The following is an 18,864-nucleotide window of genomic DNA, read 5'->3' as shown; positions in this document are numbered from 1 at the left end:
AATTAAACTTTTGATTTTTAAAATTCTGTCCACATAATACCATTTCTGGCACTCTTTATTCTTTTGTGTAGATCCAAATTTTCCATGGTATCATTTCCTTCCATGGTATCATTTCCTTCCTCCCTAAAGGATTATTTCCTTTAAAATGTGTCATAGTACAAGTCTGGTATGAAATCTCACAGTTTTTGTCTAAAATGATCTTTATTTCACCTTTATTTTTGAGGGACATCTTCTCTAGATATGGAATTGTAACTTTTTATGTACATCAGTATTTTGAAGATGTTACTCCATTATCTTCTGGTTTGCATAGTGTCTAATAAGAAGTCTTTTACAATTCTCATTTGTGTTCCTCTGCACATGTGCCCTTTTTTTTCTTTCTTTTTTTTTTCTGGTTGCAGCTTGAATAGAAATGCAAAGTCAAGTATCCTGGAGTTCAATTCCAGTACACTCGTTCGTAACCTCTGCATTCTGAGGACATCTTGAAATTTATTATGAGATACTTCCAATGAATATGCTCTTGAAGAAACTGACCAAAGACAATTTTCACGGTAACATTTTAGAATAAGATAATAGCGTAGTTCTTTGAGTCCCTGAAGAACAGCTTCATAGAAACCTGAATACTATATCTGTATATATTTTTGACTCAGATATGTTAATTTATAATAATAATAATACCTTGCCCTTATTTAACATTTTAAAGTCTACATTTTCACATATTTTTTCTCATAGGATATAACCAGTATATATTTTCAGAAAAAATTAGCTAATATATATTCAGAAAGGTCAAGTGAATTGTCTAATAAATTAAAAAGTGAAAAATCAAACCCCAAGACTTCCAGTTCAAAATGCAACCTTCCTTCCATGCCAGAACAGGTATCTCCGTCAAGAAAAGGGAGGAAAAAATTGACCCAAATTTTACAATTACCTATGTTGTCAAATATTTTGCTAGTGACTTAGGTTATTTCACTTAACCTTCAAACTGTGGGTCCATGTTATCTCCATTTCACAAAGCAAAAGATTGAAGCTCAGAGAAGTTTAAAAAATGTGCAAAGTCATGCAACTAAAGTCAACCCAGGATTCAAACAAAACTAGGGCTCAGACCCAGGTCTGGTTGACTCCAGAATGGAAACCCTTTCTGGTATCCTCCATGCAATATATGTTTTGATATTTCCTTTTTTAAAAATTAAAAAAAAAATTGTTAGACAAACTTCTCAACAATACTTAAGTATTCTAATAGTCAATGAATATGTCTAATAGTCAATGAATATGTTATGGCTAAGAAAAAGGAAAAAAAAGAGGAGGGTGTTGCATACAGTAAAATAATAGAATTTCTTTTTGGTTCATTTCTTTTTTTGGATTTGTAGGTGAGGTGAGGTTTTCCTGGGTTCACCTAAACAGAAGATTCTAGCAAATAGAACATCACTGTGGTGATTTCAGAGCAGTATTTATATTCTTCCTGTGCCTTGGACAGGAATTTGTCATTTCATACATCTTTCACATATTGCTGCAGTGATTTGGGAGCGTGGCAGGGCATGTATTTTCTCCTCCTTTAATTCAGCATTGCTCCAACTTTTTTCCCTATGTTTTTTTTGTTTGTTTGTTTGTTACTGAGTAGACAAGCTTCGTCTACTAAGAAATCTGTCAACACTCGAAATCATGAGGATTTTTTAAAGTTAAATTTGCAAGCCATGCATTTCTTTAAGAATTCATGCCCAGAATTTCAAAGAAGTATCTAAGTTAACAGTTTTGCATAGTGTATGAAGACAGTTACTAGCTCATGGTTTAAAATAAACTATGATCCATGAATCTAGCATAAAAGATAAATCATTTTAGTGGCATCTTAAATTTTAGTGTAATTTAATATTAGCAAGATTTAACTTAAAATCATTTCATGTTTAAGATCAGGGACTTGCACACTGTGGATTAGAGAATAGATCTTTTCTTCATTGATAGTCCCCTTGTTTCTTTTAATGAATCTGAACTGACATGTTTGGAAAATAAGTTCTTGAGTTGTTTTTTTAGGAACTCATCCATAGGACATAACTGAAATTTCACAATAAAATTTACTATAAATTTTTCATATCCTAATGTGTACAACCTCAATTAAGTTGTTCTATTTTTTAAAAATAGTTCTTAAAAAAAGAATCTTCTGAAGGATAACTGGATTTGCTGCATATGTTTATGAAAATATTAAAGAATTATTTAATGTTATGATGTAGGTTTATAGCAAAAGACAAACTCCGACTTTACATAACTAATCCCAACAGAGAAAACAAAGCATAAGCCAAATTTTTAACATAAGATATGAAAGGTTAATAATAGAGTGGGATAAAAAAAATGCATTTTCCTTTCTTCTAGACTAAAATTATACAATACTCTGACAAAAAAAAAAAAAAAGGAGAGAGAGAGAAAGAGAAAAGTAACGTAAAGAAATTCAAAATGAAAACGTAAGGACACAAATGTAGGCATGTATCTCATTACTCAGATATATGTGTGACATTAGTTTCAAATGCCCATCATAGTTTCCACTCCATAGAGATTGATAGACCTTGTTTAGAAAGTCATTATTATTATGCTCATCACAAAGCAGTATTGAGCACCTAATTGTGTGTGGTATTGTACTCAATGCTGTATGACAAATACTACACAGTATTAATTTTACAGTCTAAGAAATTAAAAGCATGGACTATTTCACAATACAGCAGTTGTGAAATGGTAAACAACAACGAAAAAGGATTTGGTCACAAATATTAGAGGCTTTGCTCACAATATATTTGAGAAAACCCAACACCTTCCAATTCCTAGTATCTTTTCAACCTTAACATAGTATACCAAAGCATTCTGCTGTATTCAAAGAAAGAAACAAGCATTCCATTCTAAAACTTAACTCAGGATTTTCTTAAGAAATGTTCCGTTTTCCTTAATAACAATGCCAGAAAGTCAGTATGCTAAGAAGTTGAAGATATATATTATATACAGAACATTGACTATGTTGCTTACTTAGGTACTGAGAAGGAATTTCTTATTGTTTATTCACTTCCACTACTCTTTCTCAATCCCAAATTGAGTAGAAGAATTCAGTGAGTTTTCATTTGTTTTTTACAGCTGGTGAAAGTATATGTCTACATATACACACATACATACATACTAAATTCTAAGGGAACTTGAAAGTAACTAGTGTAAATGTAGGTGAAATTTCAGGATTAGAACTTATGTTTCTCCTTTTCATAGTCTCCCTCATATGGTAAGTATTTAATTGGTGGAATAAATACTGTTATATAAAAACAAAACTGTGTTTATTAGAATATTAAAAACAAGGAAAATAAAGGTAAGAAAGTAAAATAATATTAAGAATGATACTTATACATAAAATACATGGAATTAGAACTTCTGTTTCTGGCCATGGTAGGGTAATATGGATCCTCTCAAATGACAAAAAGACAGCTAGACAAAATGTATAAAATAATGGTTTTTAGGCATTGGAAAATAGGCAGCATAGGAAGATGACAAACTATGTGACCTTATAATTGCCTAGTTTATTCCTGGAGGCAGTTCCAGGCTGCAGCACAAAGAGGGAGAAGCCAAACAGCAACTTCTCAAGTTGAGGAGACAGAAAGTGGAGTTCAGAAAAAGCCAAGATGACTAAAATTTGCAGAGCAGAGTACCAAAAAGGAGGGAGCTGCATACAGAAAGAGCCTTGGACATCTGTAAATGGGTGCTTTAAAATCTTTACCTGAGTACTGATTTGCATACGCATGTGAATAAACTATCAAAATCCAGGGAGATAAGTGTGAGAAATAAGCATACAAAATAAGTCCTGGTGGTCATACAGGACTCGGAATGGTTTATCTCCTGACCAGCAGAGTGAGAAGACTTTGTCACACATAGAGCACTGCATAGAGCCCTCAGAAGGGCATGGTCCTAGTAGTGGGACTAACTTAGTCCTAGATTAAAGGCTGCTCTTGATTCACTCTAAGAAGGCTTAAAAATAAGGTTTGAAATGATCTTACTGAGTCCTTCTGGTGTGAAGTAACTTAACTTCATAACAAAACAAAACCCAACATTTTTTAAAAGAATACAATAAAATATAGCAACAAGAATGTAAACTCAAAATGCCCCCGGCATTCAACAAGCATATACCAAGCATGCAAAGAAGCAGGAAAATATAACCTGTAACTAGAAGAAAAATTAAGCAATAGAAACAGACCCAGAAATGAGAGAGATGATGCAGTTAGTAGATAAGAACCTTAACATGGCACTTATAAATATGCTCACATGGGCTTCCTTGGTGGCACAGAGGTTAAGAATCCGCCTGCCAATGCAGGGGACACAGGTTTGAGCCCTGGTCCGGGAAGATCCCACATGCCGCGGAGCAACTAAGCCCGTGTGCCACAACTACTGAGCCTGCGCTCTGGAGCCTGCGAGCCACAACTACTGAAGCCCACGTGCCTAAAGCCTGTGCTCTGCAACAATAGAAGCCACCGCAATGAGAAGCCCATGCCCCGCAATGAAGAGCAGCCCCTGCTCACTGCAACTAGAGAAAGCCCGCGCACAGTAACGAAGACCCAATGCAGACAAAAATAAGTAAATAAAATAAATAAATTAAAAAATAATAATAATAAACAAATAAATATGCTCACTTATGAAAGCAAAGAAACATATAAAAAGGATGAGGAGAAAAAAAGGAAAATTAAAAAAAGAATCACATAGAACTCAAAGAAAGGTGAAATATAATTTCTGAAATAAAAATATGCACTGGGTGGGATTAGCAGATTGGTCACTTCAGAAGAATAGATAGTGAATTTGCAAACATAGTATTAGAAAATAATTAAATGAAGCATAAAGAGAAAAATAACTGAAAATGATAAAAAAGAGCATGAATGACTTACAGAACTATACCAAGAAATCTAACATACATATAATTAGAGTCCTAGAATAAAAAGAAGGGGACAGAAAAATATTTGCAGAAATGATGACCAAAATTTTCAAAATTTGATGAAACAATGAAACTACAGATCCAAGAAGCAAAATGTACTCCAGCAGAGTAAATATTAAAAAAAAGAAAGAAACACAGGTATTAAATTGCTGAGAAACAGAGGTAAAGAGAAAATTGTGAACAATTTGACTTTTTCTATCTTGGTTCTCCATATCATTCAGATGCCTTAATTCATTATGGAAATTGATGCTGAGTATTTGCCCCATGCCAGACTACCATTCCTCTTTACATACACAAATGTAAGTCACCTTTGGAAAAATTAAGACCTAGGTCCTACTACATTTCAAACAATAACTAATACTTTTAGAAATTTTTAGAACCTTCTCCCAGTTGATAATGTTGCAGAAAGTAAACTGAGGCAGAGGAATTACCCTATTTCACTGATAAGGATCCACATCAAAGTTCTGCTCTCAAATGAAGTGACATTCTGACTGAAATATTTCATATGCATATTTCATATGCATAAAAATTAGGTGATCACCAGAGAAAATAATTTTCAAAATCTAATTTAACACAACCAGGAACCAAAGAAAATGAAAGATGTCAAGGAAAAGAGAAAATATACCTCAACCAGTAATAGGTTTCATTTCCTACTAGGAAAAAAAAATTAATGTTCAGTAAAATTTGAAAAGAGAATGAGGCCAATTGATTTTGATCCTGTGGCAATACTTTGAAGCTTACTTTTTTAACCTAGTCTATTTTACATTTCCAGATGTTATGAAAGGCAATGTATGCAGAAAGCAGTACCAAAGGGGATTTGGGTATTTCATTTTCCCCACTGCAGTGATGATTTGGATCTTACTTTTTCTGAAAGCATCTTTAAAGAATTCTTCAAGCTGTCTGGAGAATGCTGGCTTGCAGAATTAAGCAGTAGGTCTGCATGGGTTGCTATAAGAGGTTGTAGTTGATTGATGTTGCTGAGAACTTCTTTTGCTTTGGCTGTGTTTTCAGGTGAATAGTAAATAAACTGGTATCCAGTACTGCAACAACAAAGATAAAGGCAAGTTACACAATGAGCAGAAAGACTTTTCAGCACTTAGTACCAGATGGCAAATGATAAACAGAACTCCAAATAGCATTACTTCCTACTGAACAGATAAGAACTATTCTAAGAGATTTTTATGATATCCAAAGAGTGCTTAAAGTCAAATGACCAAGATATTTTGTAAGACTAGGTGAAATAAATCCAGTCCTTGCTCAATCACTAGGAAGATTCTTCATGATTACATATGTCAAGTATTAGTATTCAAAACAAATTAGTATTAATATTATTAATAATTATTAGTGAACTTGAGGTCACACAGTACAGAGAGAAAAGTATGAGCCTTTATATTTAGGCCAATATGAATATAGATCCTGGCTCTACCACTTACTAGCTGGGTGTTCTTGGGCAGCCTTTAGCTTCCTCATCAGGAAAATGGGAATAATTATGCAAACAGTTCTAAGAGGTGGGTAAGATTGGTCATCATTCATGTGAAATGCCTGACACAGAGCAAGCATTTAATAATTACTGTGTATATTTTTCCCCATGATACTTAGGGCAGGGGGCATAAATTTTAATAGCTGAGAAATGGGGAGAATATAAATTAATGCCAAGTGGGCATATGGAGAATTTTATTGGATAGAAAAGGGACAGGATGGCATAAAAATTCCATTATGCTATCTTTTTCATCACCTTTTTTCTTGCCCTGTGGTTTCTCATTTGACTTGTAAAAATACCTAAAATTGATTACAAATGAAAGAATGACTGACTTTTATAGTCATCATTTAGGAGTTGGTCAAGCATGTTACGGATGTAAGAATTCCACGGAATGAGGGAGTCTTTGGCCAGTTTTATTAGGAAAAACAAAGGAGGCATTCCAGCAGGGAAAGAAGTAAAACAGCAAAACATCAGCCAAAGAAAAAGAAGAGAGTGGCCATGGATGGTGCATTTACATAGTGGGTGCAACACTTGGTTATATCCCTTTATATCCAATCATCAATGCTTTTTTCATAGTATCTTTGAAACCAAGTCTCCCAAAACAAAGGTCCCTTACCGAGAACTTTGTTTATGATTAATTATTAATCAATTATAATTTATGATTAAAGTCTCTATCCAAAACTTTATTCCCTTTCTTGTCTCCTCTGACCTCAATCTTGTGTTCATCGACCAGTCAGATGACTAAATTTGCTGTTGTTGATATCATCATTAACTTACAAACTCAGTTTGTTTCTCCAGGGCAGGATGAGCTAACAGGACCCCAAGCCATGGCCACCCGGTCTGAGAATCATAAACCAGTTATCCTGACTCCCGAAACTATGATTAAGGATTAAGGACTATCACAAGAGGATGATTAATCCCGGCCCCTTTTTTTCCCCCCTTTAAAAAAATCTGCAACTCAAAGACCAAGTTGGAGTGGACCTGAGGCTTGCCTCCCCCTCCCTTGCTTGGTGCCCTGCAATAAATCTTCACTTTGCTGTCAGAGTTTGGCTTTCTGACCCGTGGGCACATAAGCCCTTTGCTGGGTTTCACCTTGTAACCTGTGATGAGTATTTACTGAATATTTTCTTTATATTTACCAGCTAAATTATTAACATTGTCATAATTCCATTTCTTATTTTGAAATATTAGCATCCAATAAGACACATTAACATCTAGAAAGCACTCTCCCCTTGCCTTGACACTAATGATTTTCAGGGCAAAGTACTGGTTTCTTCAGGGAGACAATATAATAAATATTTCTATTATTTTATGTATTTTTTCACAATTATTTAAAAAAATGACCTTGGTGCTTGGACTATTCAGGAGATAGGACAAGAAGTTGATGAATGAGGGATACAGGTGTCTAAAAGCTAAGAAACACATTGCTATCCTGTGACACTGATGAGAACTCACTCTTAATTCTGTACTTGTAGATTTTTTTAAATTTCAGAAGCAGGAGCTTAAAAATAAAACATACCACTTATTTTAAGGCAAACTGAAGCAAATGACAAGTAACAATGGCGAGGAGGAGAAAGAAAACAATACTCCAGGCCAATTATCTCTGTCTCTTCCTGGCTCATCTGATCTCCTGTGGGACTGTGCTGAGGCCTTTAACAAAAATCATGAACTGAGATGTCCCCCTAATCATCTGTGCTCAGACTGGATACAAAATCCAATCCACTGCAGTCATTAGTAAATCAAACAACTCCATGTTATTTCCGCAAAGAAAATGATTATCTAAAGATACGGGCATATACACACTACTATATACAAAATAGATAATCAGCAAGGACCTACTGTATAGCACAGGGAACTATACTCAGTATTTTGTAATAACCTACAAGGGAAAAGAATATGAAAAAGAATATATGTGTGTGTGTGTGTGTAACTGAATCACTTTGCTGTACACCTGAAACTAACACAACATTGTAAATTAATTATACTTCAATAAAAAATAACTGAATAAAGATATTGATGTGTCACCAGGGTGGGGATGATATTTAACACCCAGCACTTTTTACAGCTGAGAATAGGACTTACTAAGGACTAGACACAGAAAGCAGCCTGTGAGGGCTGCTCTGTGGTCCCTTTTCACTGATCTGCTCTTCTGTTATTATAATTTGCTTTCTGGTTTCATCTTATGGGGATGGAGAGGCCTCCCATGGCTTAGCTCTGGGAAAGCTAGAGCTCTCAAGGCCAGTGTGGTCTTCCCTCCTTCTCTCCACAGATCTGTCCTCTTTCTGAGTGTGTCATTCCTGGCCTCTCACATGTTCACTCCTATGCCCTCTTTTTGACTCCTCTTTTTTACCTTCCTTCTGGATTCACATCGTACTTCCCTGGCAGTTCAGTGTTACTTTATTCCTGACAATTATCTATTTTCATTAATTTTTTATACATATTTCCTACTCTGCAAATTCCCCGAGTCTCCTCTCCATTGGAGGAAATACACTGCCAAGATTTATTTCTTACATCTTCTTTCCTTACACCCTAGTTCAGTGGTGCTCAAATTTTAATAGGCATAAGATTCACTCGGGGATGAGGTCAGGGCCTGGGTATTTTTAATAAAGGCTGCAGGTGCCCTGGCAACACCAAGAGATTCTGCTGTAGTAGGTTGTAGTCTTCGTAACAAGCATCTCAGGAAATCCTGATGCAGGTGGACAGCTGAGTACTTTTAGAAATACCCTCTGCCACTGTTTTGACTGTGAGTTGCCCTCTACACCTCTGATCACGCTACACAATGACTCCGATAAAGGTTCCTTATTCTAAGGTTCTTATTCTTAACTCATTCTCATTTTCATAATGCCTTCTATAAGGCTACTTTTGCACTCCGTCTTTTTTTTTTTTTTTTTTTACAATTCTGTGCATTATTAGTCATCTATTTATTTATTTATTTAAATTGAAGTATAGTTGATCTACAATGTTGTGTTAATTTCTGCTGTACAGCAAAGTGATTCAGTTACACATATGTATATTCTTTTTCATACTCTTTTCCCTTATGGTTTATTACAGTATATTGAATATAGTTCCTGTGCTCTACAGTAGGACCTTGTTTTTTACCCATTCTATATATACTAATTTGCATCTGTTAACCTCAAACTCCCACTCCATCCCTCCCCCACCCCACTTCTGCCTTGGCAACTACAAGTCTGTTCTCTAGGTCTATGAGTCTGTTTCTGTTGTACCTCATCTTTATATTCAGCACAAATTGCTTTGGTTCACTTCTCATTACCAGTGTTGCCCAATCATCCTTTCATCTTTTCCCTCCCAATATACTCTCCACCCTCTTCTTCTCCTTCCCCAATACATTCTTCAATCACCATCATGGGACCTAATCATAACTCCTGGCCCCCTGTTCCTGAGTCAGTTTCTATTTGAGAAGAGTTATGTAGCAGGCATTGGCTCTCCTGGTTAAGCCTTTTAATGATGAGCATCTTACCTACGGAGGCTGAAAGATTCATTTTCCACAATAAGAGCCAATGTTGGTGTACAGGATGAAACAGTATGGTATGGAAAAAAAAAAAAAAACACCACCCACAAAATAATTTTAAGTATACATAAATTTCATCTGTGTATTCAGTGCCTTACTCTTTAAACATGTCATATGTTTGAACAGTTAGAGCTTCTTAAATAGAAAGTTATGAGTATAATTTAATTATTGAGATAAAAAGAATATTGCTAAACTGTTTTATAGTGGTCTGAAACTTAAACTGAACCCAAACACTTGAATCAACTATCAATCAGGCAAAAGCAGAAGAAAGACAAAATATTTGCTTGGACAAAGAATATTTTTCATGCAGGCTCAGCGGCCATGGCTCACAGGCCTAGCTGCTCCGCAGCATGTGGGATCTTCCCTGACCGGGGCATGAACCCGTGTCCCCTGCATCGGCAGGCAGACTCTCAACCACTGTGCCACCAGGGAAGCCCCGACAAAGAATATTTTATAGGAGATAAATAATATAGCAAATCACAGATAATAAAAATTGAAATTATTGTCATAATATTTTTATATTGATGGTGAATGAAAGTATATATGTATGTCTATATATACACTTTAATATATATTTATTTAAATTATTTAATATCCAGTTAATTAGCATATACACATAGCCATACTCATATGTTCATGTGCATATTGTTACTACTAGAGGTATCATTTTTGAGATATTTCACATAGTGAAATAATATTCATATTCATAAACTCTAATTGATAACCAAAATATGATTAAAACAATGATATATGTTCTTGTGTGTATATCCCACCTCAGTCACTTCTTGCTGGTCCTCCTTATTTCTCCTCTAGTGTTCCTTTCTTTTATTTTCATGTCCTTCCTAAGTACTCTCATTTAATCTTGTGGTTTAAAAACCTCAGTTATGCTAATGATTTTCGAATTTCTTCATCTCCAGCCTAGACTTTTCCCTGAACTCCATTAAAAGCAAAAGCTCTCCTCTTGACAGTTCCAACTTATCTTGTTCCAAACTGAGCTCCTGATCTGCTCCCCATTCTCTACAACCAGCTCTCTCTACCCTCTTCCACATCATAGTTCACACCAAGCTCATTTGATGTGGCCAATGTCTCTTCTCTTCCTCTCCTAATTTTTGCCCAATTTTCAGAAAATTCTGCCCTTTTTTTCCCAAACATATGCAGAATCCAACCACAGATTTCCACACTCACTGCAACCATGTTGGTGCAAGCCACCAACATCTACTGCCAGGATTATTACAGTAGCCTCAAACTGGTCTCCCACCTCCGCCCATACTCTGAGACATTGAAATCCTTGACTTGTGCTTAGTTGAATGGGGGTGGGAAGCAGGTAAGGAGAGAGAAATAAAGCAGTGCTTTCTTGGTCCCCTGCCCACACCCCAAATCCAAGGACTTGCTCCACCATTTATGTGTGCCTTCCTTCTCCCAGGCCACTCCTTAACCCATTTGCTCAACCAAGCTACTATTTTGGCAAATGGAGTCATGGAAAAATACAGATGAGAGATGATGGGGAGGAAGGAGGGGAAAGGGAAGGAAAACAGAGGGAGATGGGACATGGGCAGATTAGGGTTGATGAGCTCAGGAAAAAATGCTATGGAGTGATGTGCCTCACTCCATAGCAGAAATAAACCTCTGGAGAAAAATCTAAGGACTATCTCCACTTCTTTTTTTTTCCCCCTACTCAAGCACTACTTGTAAAAAAAAAAATGATTTCTTGAATTCAGAGGGAGGGACAGATGTGCTTTCAGTTCTGAGAAGAAAACCATGTGGATAATAAATGAAAATTTACAGCTTCGTGCACTTGAATACACCCTTCTGGCTTCACAGGGTTTAACAATGTGCTTCATGAATTTGCAGAAGGTAAAAAAACATACAGCTCTGCTTTCCCCCATGTCTCCTCTCTCTTTTTTTTTTTTTGCTTAGAAGTGTGGCTTAGAAAAAATAACTTAAAGGAAACCAATATTTGTTTTGTTTACCTCCTATGGATTTCACTTGTATAAATTGAGTTAATTACTTAGTTAATTAATCTAAAATTAAATTTATGTTTGTCTCAGAAACTACTCTTTCTAAAAATATTGGTTTCTTGGAAATTTTAGAATCAGCATTTTGAACAAAGCTTGACTCTCTTGTTTATTAGCTCTGTGACAGGTAATGCTAATTAAAGGGGAAAAACCTAAAATTCATTTCATTTCGGCTCAACTTTCCCTCAAAGGAAATTTCCCTATTGGCTCTGGTCACACTGTCTCCTATCATCATCCCACTTTTCAGTTTGAAAGTTCTTATCTGCGATTTTTTGACCTTTAGAACTAATATATATATATATATATATATATATATATATATATATATATATATATATATAATCCTTTCCTTCATCCTATTCTTGCTCTAACAAAAGGTTCCCAGACACTATTATATGACAAAGTCCAATTAGTTTTCACTTCCTTCCATGGCCTATTCCCATTTATCCTTGGTTTCACTTGCCCTGATTTCCTCTGCCAACTTCCAAGAATCTGGTAGATCTATTTCTGCCTAGTTTGGCTTCTGGTATTTTCATGCTCACTCCTCTGTGCAGATGTGATGGAGTAACACCCAAACCAGGTCCCCTGATTCCCTCCCATCCAAAAAATTTCTCAACTCTATCCTGGACCTTATTCATTCACACATCTAATTAAAGTACAGAGTAAGATAAGGTCTAAAAATAGAAACCATTCCCAAATACACTGCAAGGTAAATGTTCCCCTGACTGCAAATAGGCTTGAGGGATATTTTCAGAGGTGATGGAAATGTCCTAAAATTGGCTTGTGATGAGGATCACATAACTCTATAAATTAACTAACATTCACTGAACCATACACTTAAAAAAATAGGTCAATTGTACATTATTCTACACAAGTAGAGAGTAGAATGCTGGTTCCCAGGGTCTGGGGGCATGGGAAATGGGGAGATATTGGTCAAGAGGTACAAAGTTTCATTTACTCAAGATGTATATGTTCTGGAGATCTAATGTACAGCCTGGTGACTAACAATGACGTATTAATGGTAACTATGTGAGATGATGGATAGGCTGATTAGCTTGGTTGTGATGCTTATTTCATAATGTATACATATATCTAAACATCAAGTTATACACCTTGAATATATAAAACTTTTATTTGTCAATTATACCTCAATAAAGCTGCAGGAAACAAGCAAGTGTTCCCAGCATATGATATTGTAGTGCTGGTGATTATGATTCTGGGATAAGAATACAGGGAAACAGAAGGTATATTTAGGACCCATTTCATTTTTTTCCCTGTTAAATCTGATATTTTTATGGAGGGTCTCTAAAAAAGCCAATAATTTATACTGTAGAATTTACACTAATAATCCAAGTCTCTCTCTCTCTCTCTCTCTCATTTTAATAGCTAATAATTATTGGATCTATAATATGGGCCTAGAATTATGCTAATTTATTTTCAGGGATTATTTTATTTAGTCATGTGAACAACTCTCTGAACAACAAATATTATTCCATTATATAGATTTAGGAGTTGAAGACTCAGTAGGTTAAGTAACTTGATCTAGAACATACAACTACTATAAATGGTAGAATCAGGATTCAAATGCAGGTCTTTATTAATACACAGTTTGAATTCTTAACTGTGTTTTACTATTTTATGAACATGGTATTGATCCATTTGAGATTTGAAAAAATTACAATCCCATAACTAACACAGGAAACATCTTTTATTTAGTAAAATAATGGTAGGTACAGCATATAAATATTAAAACAAAATATAATTGAAGAAGTTATCATCTTCTAATTAAAACAAAGCTCATTAGAGAAGATGTATGATTCTATTTTATAACACAGATTAAACATAAGAAAGAATTTGAAAATCATCTCACCATAAATTGCTTGCAACAAATATTTAACGACTGCTACTCAGTCAATGCACGGAGAAAAGCAAAAGGCTGGAGTTAGCCAGCAAGATAATCACGGGATGAGTGTGATGATGCTTGTCCTCTAAATGCTACAGCCAGGGATGGTAGCAGAGAAGAAGAAAAAGGGGGATAAATAGCTGTTTCCCACAAGTCCTTGCAAATCTAAGGCTCTATATTGTTAATATATGCAAAAATCGCCCAGGTAGCCATAGTTCCAGGGTTCGGTTACTAACCACTCAGTACTATAGCTCTTTACATTCCCGAGAGCTCAGACCTTCATTTAAGAGCAATGTAAAAGGATGTCACATTGCATCCAAATTTCCTAGGCATTTTGTTGTGGGAGATTTTTTTTCATGATACCTAGTTTTCCATATTTTCTGGAAGTAGAAGGGGCAAAAGGGTTTTACAAAGACATTTCTATTATTCTACAACTAGGAGAGATAGAAAACCAAAAAGAAAGTCCTAAAGGAAATAGAACTCTGTATCTACCTCTACCACTCTAAGTTAACTTGTTATCCTTTCCAAAACATTCACCAATACCTGTCCTCTGTGTATACATAATTTCTTGTTTTGTTACAAGTACCTTTTTATACACACCTCTAGATACCTCATAATCCACATACTAATTAAAATGACTACATAGTGTTCCACTTTAGTGATGCACAATAAGCTTGCTTAATCATTCATTCAAGACGTTTCTAAAATTTTACCATTATGAATAGAATCTCTGAATACCTGAAATATTTTCTTTTTTAAAAATTATTTTTATTATATATAATTCCTAAATAAGTGGTTTTCCTGGAGTGTATTTAGGAAAGCTGTAGATAGAGAATCAATAAGGCCAGAGTCTTAAAAATATTTTACTGACTATTTTCTTTAGCAGATTAAAATAGTAACTGATCTGAGTGAAAATTACCACATCAATTCATTCATTCTTTTTTGTAGTACAGATAAAGTAATTTACTTTGAAAATTATATTCTCATAAAGGCCCAGAAAGGGTCAAATGCATCAACTTTTAAAAAATTTCTATCTGGTCGGTAGCAAAAATCAATTCTTAGAAAGGTTATCCGTAAACTAACATCACTCATTCATTAACAGCGTACACATTTCGTGTTTAAAATCTATTGATTGTATGAGGATGAATGCATATAGAAGACCTTGAGACTGGGCACTGAAGTCTGATTTTCCAGCTCTGTTATTAGCTGTATGGGCGATTCAGTCTTTGAAACTCATTATTCTCATGGACAAAATAAATAGGGGAATTTGTAATCTGAGATTCCCTGTAAGTTCCAAGATCTAAACGATTCTTTAATGCAAAAAAAAGGCAGACTCAAATAAATTTCTTGTTTCCCAAAACTTCTTTTCATATTAAATATAGACAACTGATCTTATTAAGTAAAGATGGTAAACACATGGTGTATTTCCTGTATTCCCTTTCCTCGTGAATTTTCCATTTACCCAGTTATATTAACCAGAAGCCTGAGTCCTTTAACCCTGCTCAGTCCCTCAAGTCCTCATCCAATTGGATTTAAATCCTGTAAAAATTTCCTTAAATCTTCTTCAACTCCATGCTCACCCATCTCCTCTCACCAGCACTATTATAATAGCCTAATTGTGTGCCCTTAGTTCTCTCCACATGGTAACTCAAAATGCGCCTCTGATCATGTTAATACCCAGATAAGAACCTGTCAGTGAGTCCTCTTAGCCTAGCCTAGCCTATAGGATGAGAAGCCAGGACTTGACACAGCAAACAAGGGTCCTTCAGATTTGGTTCCCATCCTTTAACCCTTCTCTCTCTCTCTCTTATTCTGTCTGTCTGTCTATCTGTCCCTTCTGTCTCTCTGTCTCTCTCTCTGTCTCTCTGCCTCTCTCTCTTTCTCCCAGCCGCTCTATGTTGCTGGAGTTCCTAAGCCAAGGTGCAGTGAATGGCACCACCCTGCACAGGTGTGCTGCACAGAAGCCTGGGAGTCTTCCTAGACAGCTCTGGATCTTTACCTCCTACTCCAAACAGACACACAAAGTCCAAACAATTGCCAAGTCCTTTAAAATATCTCTGTAACCGATCCCCTTCTCTACCTCTGTGCTTAAACCACCCTAAGCCAACCCACCTTTCTTCAGCAGAAGCACTGCAATAACTACTTACTTACGCAAGCCTCTTGACAGGGAAGAAGACATTGGAATAGCTTAGGCAAGGTCCCATCTAATAAAGATTCTGCAATGACACTACTTTTTCTCATGTCACACAAGCTGATTGTGTGATTTTTCCATGACATAAATCCCATGTGTACACTTTTTTAAGTTAGTACTTTCACTATAATCTTGCAAAGAATGAGATACTCTAGAGTTAGTTTCTAAAGCTCTGGAAAATACAGCACTTTTAAAATGTTCTGGCAATTTATTTGTAGATGACTTTCCTTTCTGCTGTTTGCTGCCTCTAGAATGATGGATATTAAATATCTAAGCTAATACAGACCTTTAAAGAACATGCTGAAAATTACTCAGCATTTAATCTGAGTACACAAGGTCTTCCTTGGATTAAAAGCATACTAGTTAAGATGACATAACTATGTCACGATTCCAAATATTTTTTTTAGTTTATAGTGAAGAAGAAATGCAACTCCTGATTTACAGAAAATAAGTCCTCAAACCATATATTTTTTTGTTTGTTTTTTTTTGTTTTTGTTTTTTTGCGGTACGCGGGCCTCTCACTGCTGTGGCCTCTCCCGTTGCAGAGCACAGGCTCCAGACGCGCAGGCTCAGCGGCCATGGCTCATGGGCCCAGCCACTCCGCGGCATGTGGGATCTTCCCGGACCGGGGCATGAACCCGTGTCCCCTGCATCGGCAGATGGACTCTCAACCACTGCACCACCAGGGAAGCCCCCTCAAACCATATATTCTTTTCATATTTAGATTTTTAAGCAGAAAACAATGTTTCTATAGTTCGCTATAGATTCCACATTTTAACTCCTAATATTCCTATTGAGTAACTTCTTCTTCTGAGCTAAAACCAGAAGTCATATCTTAATAATTGTGTGAAGCTAAAACATTTAATTGTAAAGTCAAATTATCCAAATTATCTTCCTGAGAGTGATGATACATTTAATATGTCTTTCCTCAAAAATCTCAAGATTGTGACCATTCTTTCTAACAATCTAATGATTTCAACAGAAATCAGCCACATCCACAGTGCAGATAAGGAAACTAAAGGGTAAAAGCTCAGTGATTTTCTGACATCACACAGTTAAGATTATGTGTTTTATCATTTTCAGACAATGTTCTCTTTACCGAATTTATTATCACTCTAAATTCTAGGATCATTTAGCAAACTTGTTTTCATTTACAATTAAAGTCATTTTCTTTAAAGGAAAGATTCAATTTTTAAGAAGTTTGAACTGTTACACTTGACACAGTGCTTCTTGCTTTAGATTATACTCTGCTCCACAAGCTTTTGGGTAGGTGATTGGAAGAATGTTGCCAACTTTTAAACGTCACCACTGCATTACTAATATTGAACCGGATTTTAGGTTGGCTGTTTTTATAAAGATCATCAGCTTTCCTCTTTCAGAACACATAAAAGTATATTTTCACTTTCTAGTGAGGCGCAAGCAAACACAAACATTCTAATAGCTGAAAAATGGCTGTCTGAAGCCTACAAGACATTTTCCACAAATGCCCCTATGTTTCTGTCACCTGATTACAACACAACGATCTCTTTAGGCAGAGCAATTTGTTCATCCTTTTACTCCTCTGACAGACAATGCTTTCACTTCTTTTATTTACTCCTTCATATACTTAGTCTTTCAAGGAGCACTTAGCAAGTTAATTCCTGGGGATACAGACACAGTCCATGCCCCCAGAGTACACAGTCTAGAGGGGAAGAGAGGCAACTAGGTATGTTTGTACACGGGAGGCTAAAAGAAGATGTGGTTTTGCCAAGGAGTTGGAGAAGACTTTAGGAAAAAAATAAAAGACTTCAAGGCAGACCTGAAACTGAAGAACTTTGGTCTGGTTCACTGTGGAGGGTGGTATGAGAGGAGAAGATGATGGTGTGAGTGGAGAAAGATGAAGCTGGAGAAAAAGTCAGGGTCAGATGACACATGAATATCTTATGCACCTTGTGCTTTATTCTCCAGGCAAGAGGCAGCTATGAACTGTTTAACATGATGAAATCACGAGATTGCATTTGCCTTTTAAGAAATATTATTCCAACCAAGATGAGGAAAATGGATGAGATGAGAGCCAGCCTGGAGGATGAAGAGTGATTAAGAGATTTGGCAGTAGAATATTTAAAAAATGGTGATTCTATGGGTTAGGATTATCCTAAACCACAATTGATTATTGAAATGAATGACTTCCTGAGATATAAGGTGGAAGTGACGGAACTGATTTTTTTTTTTTTTTTTTGTGGGAAGTGGAAGCAAGGGAAGAAAAGTAGTCAAGGATTTTCAAGCTTCAAAGTTGAACATCTAGATGGATGTGGTGTCTTAATTAAGAAAAACAATCCCCAAGAGAAGTTTGAGGATAAGGGGATGAGAGATGACTGAACATGTCAACTTTGAGGTGTTTGGATGATACCATTAACGTGAAGCTGTCTACTAAATGGTGGTAAATACATGTCTGAATCTCAAGAGCCATGCCTGGGCTTAGCACAGAGATGGTGTATGAAGCTTAGTACTTAAGAATATGCGGGCACAAGGACTTCCTGTATAGCACAGGGAACTATATTCAATATCTTGTAATAACCTATAATGGAAAAGAACCTGAGAAAGAATATATATATCTATACATACATATATATGCATATATATGTATAACTGAATCACTTTGCTGTATACCTGAAACACTGTAAATCAGCTATGTTTCAATAAAAAAATTTAAAAAGAATAAGTGGGCAATTAGGCATATTATGCACATTAATACAACTTTTTTGGAAGGCAGTATGACAGCATCTCTAAAGTGTAACCACTTCAACTAAGAAATTCCACTTTTAGGAATT

The 18,864-nt window shown here is 35.7% G+C and overlaps 1 protein-coding gene across 9 annotated transcripts in view; it reads right to left on the bottom strand.

The window, feature by feature from the left end:
- The window catches only part of INPP4B (inositol polyphosphate-4-phosphatase type II B), a gene marked incomplete at both ends in the record, with an annotated part of 346,425 nt that overhangs the window by 126,005 nt on the left and 201,556 nt on the right, over window positions 1-18,864 (bottom strand). For all 9 annotated transcript variants that reach the window (XM_079705832.1, XM_079705833.1, XM_079705837.1 and 6 more), the window contains one exon: window positions 5,799-5,976. In XM_079705832.1, the coding sequence (XP_079561958.1) occupies window positions 5,799-5,976 (178 nt within the window). The remainder of the gene's footprint in view (window positions 1-5,798; window positions 5,977-18,864) is intronic.

This window comes from Hyperoodon ampullatus, assembly GCF_949752795.1.
Source record: "Hyperoodon ampullatus genome assembly, chromosome: 1".
NCBI classification, from domain to species: Eukaryota; Metazoa; Chordata; class Mammalia; order Artiodactyla; family Ziphiidae; genus Hyperoodon; species Hyperoodon ampullatus.
The sequence above is the reverse complement of the archived record's forward strand: the minus strand, read 5'-3'. Positions and strand labels throughout refer to the sequence as shown.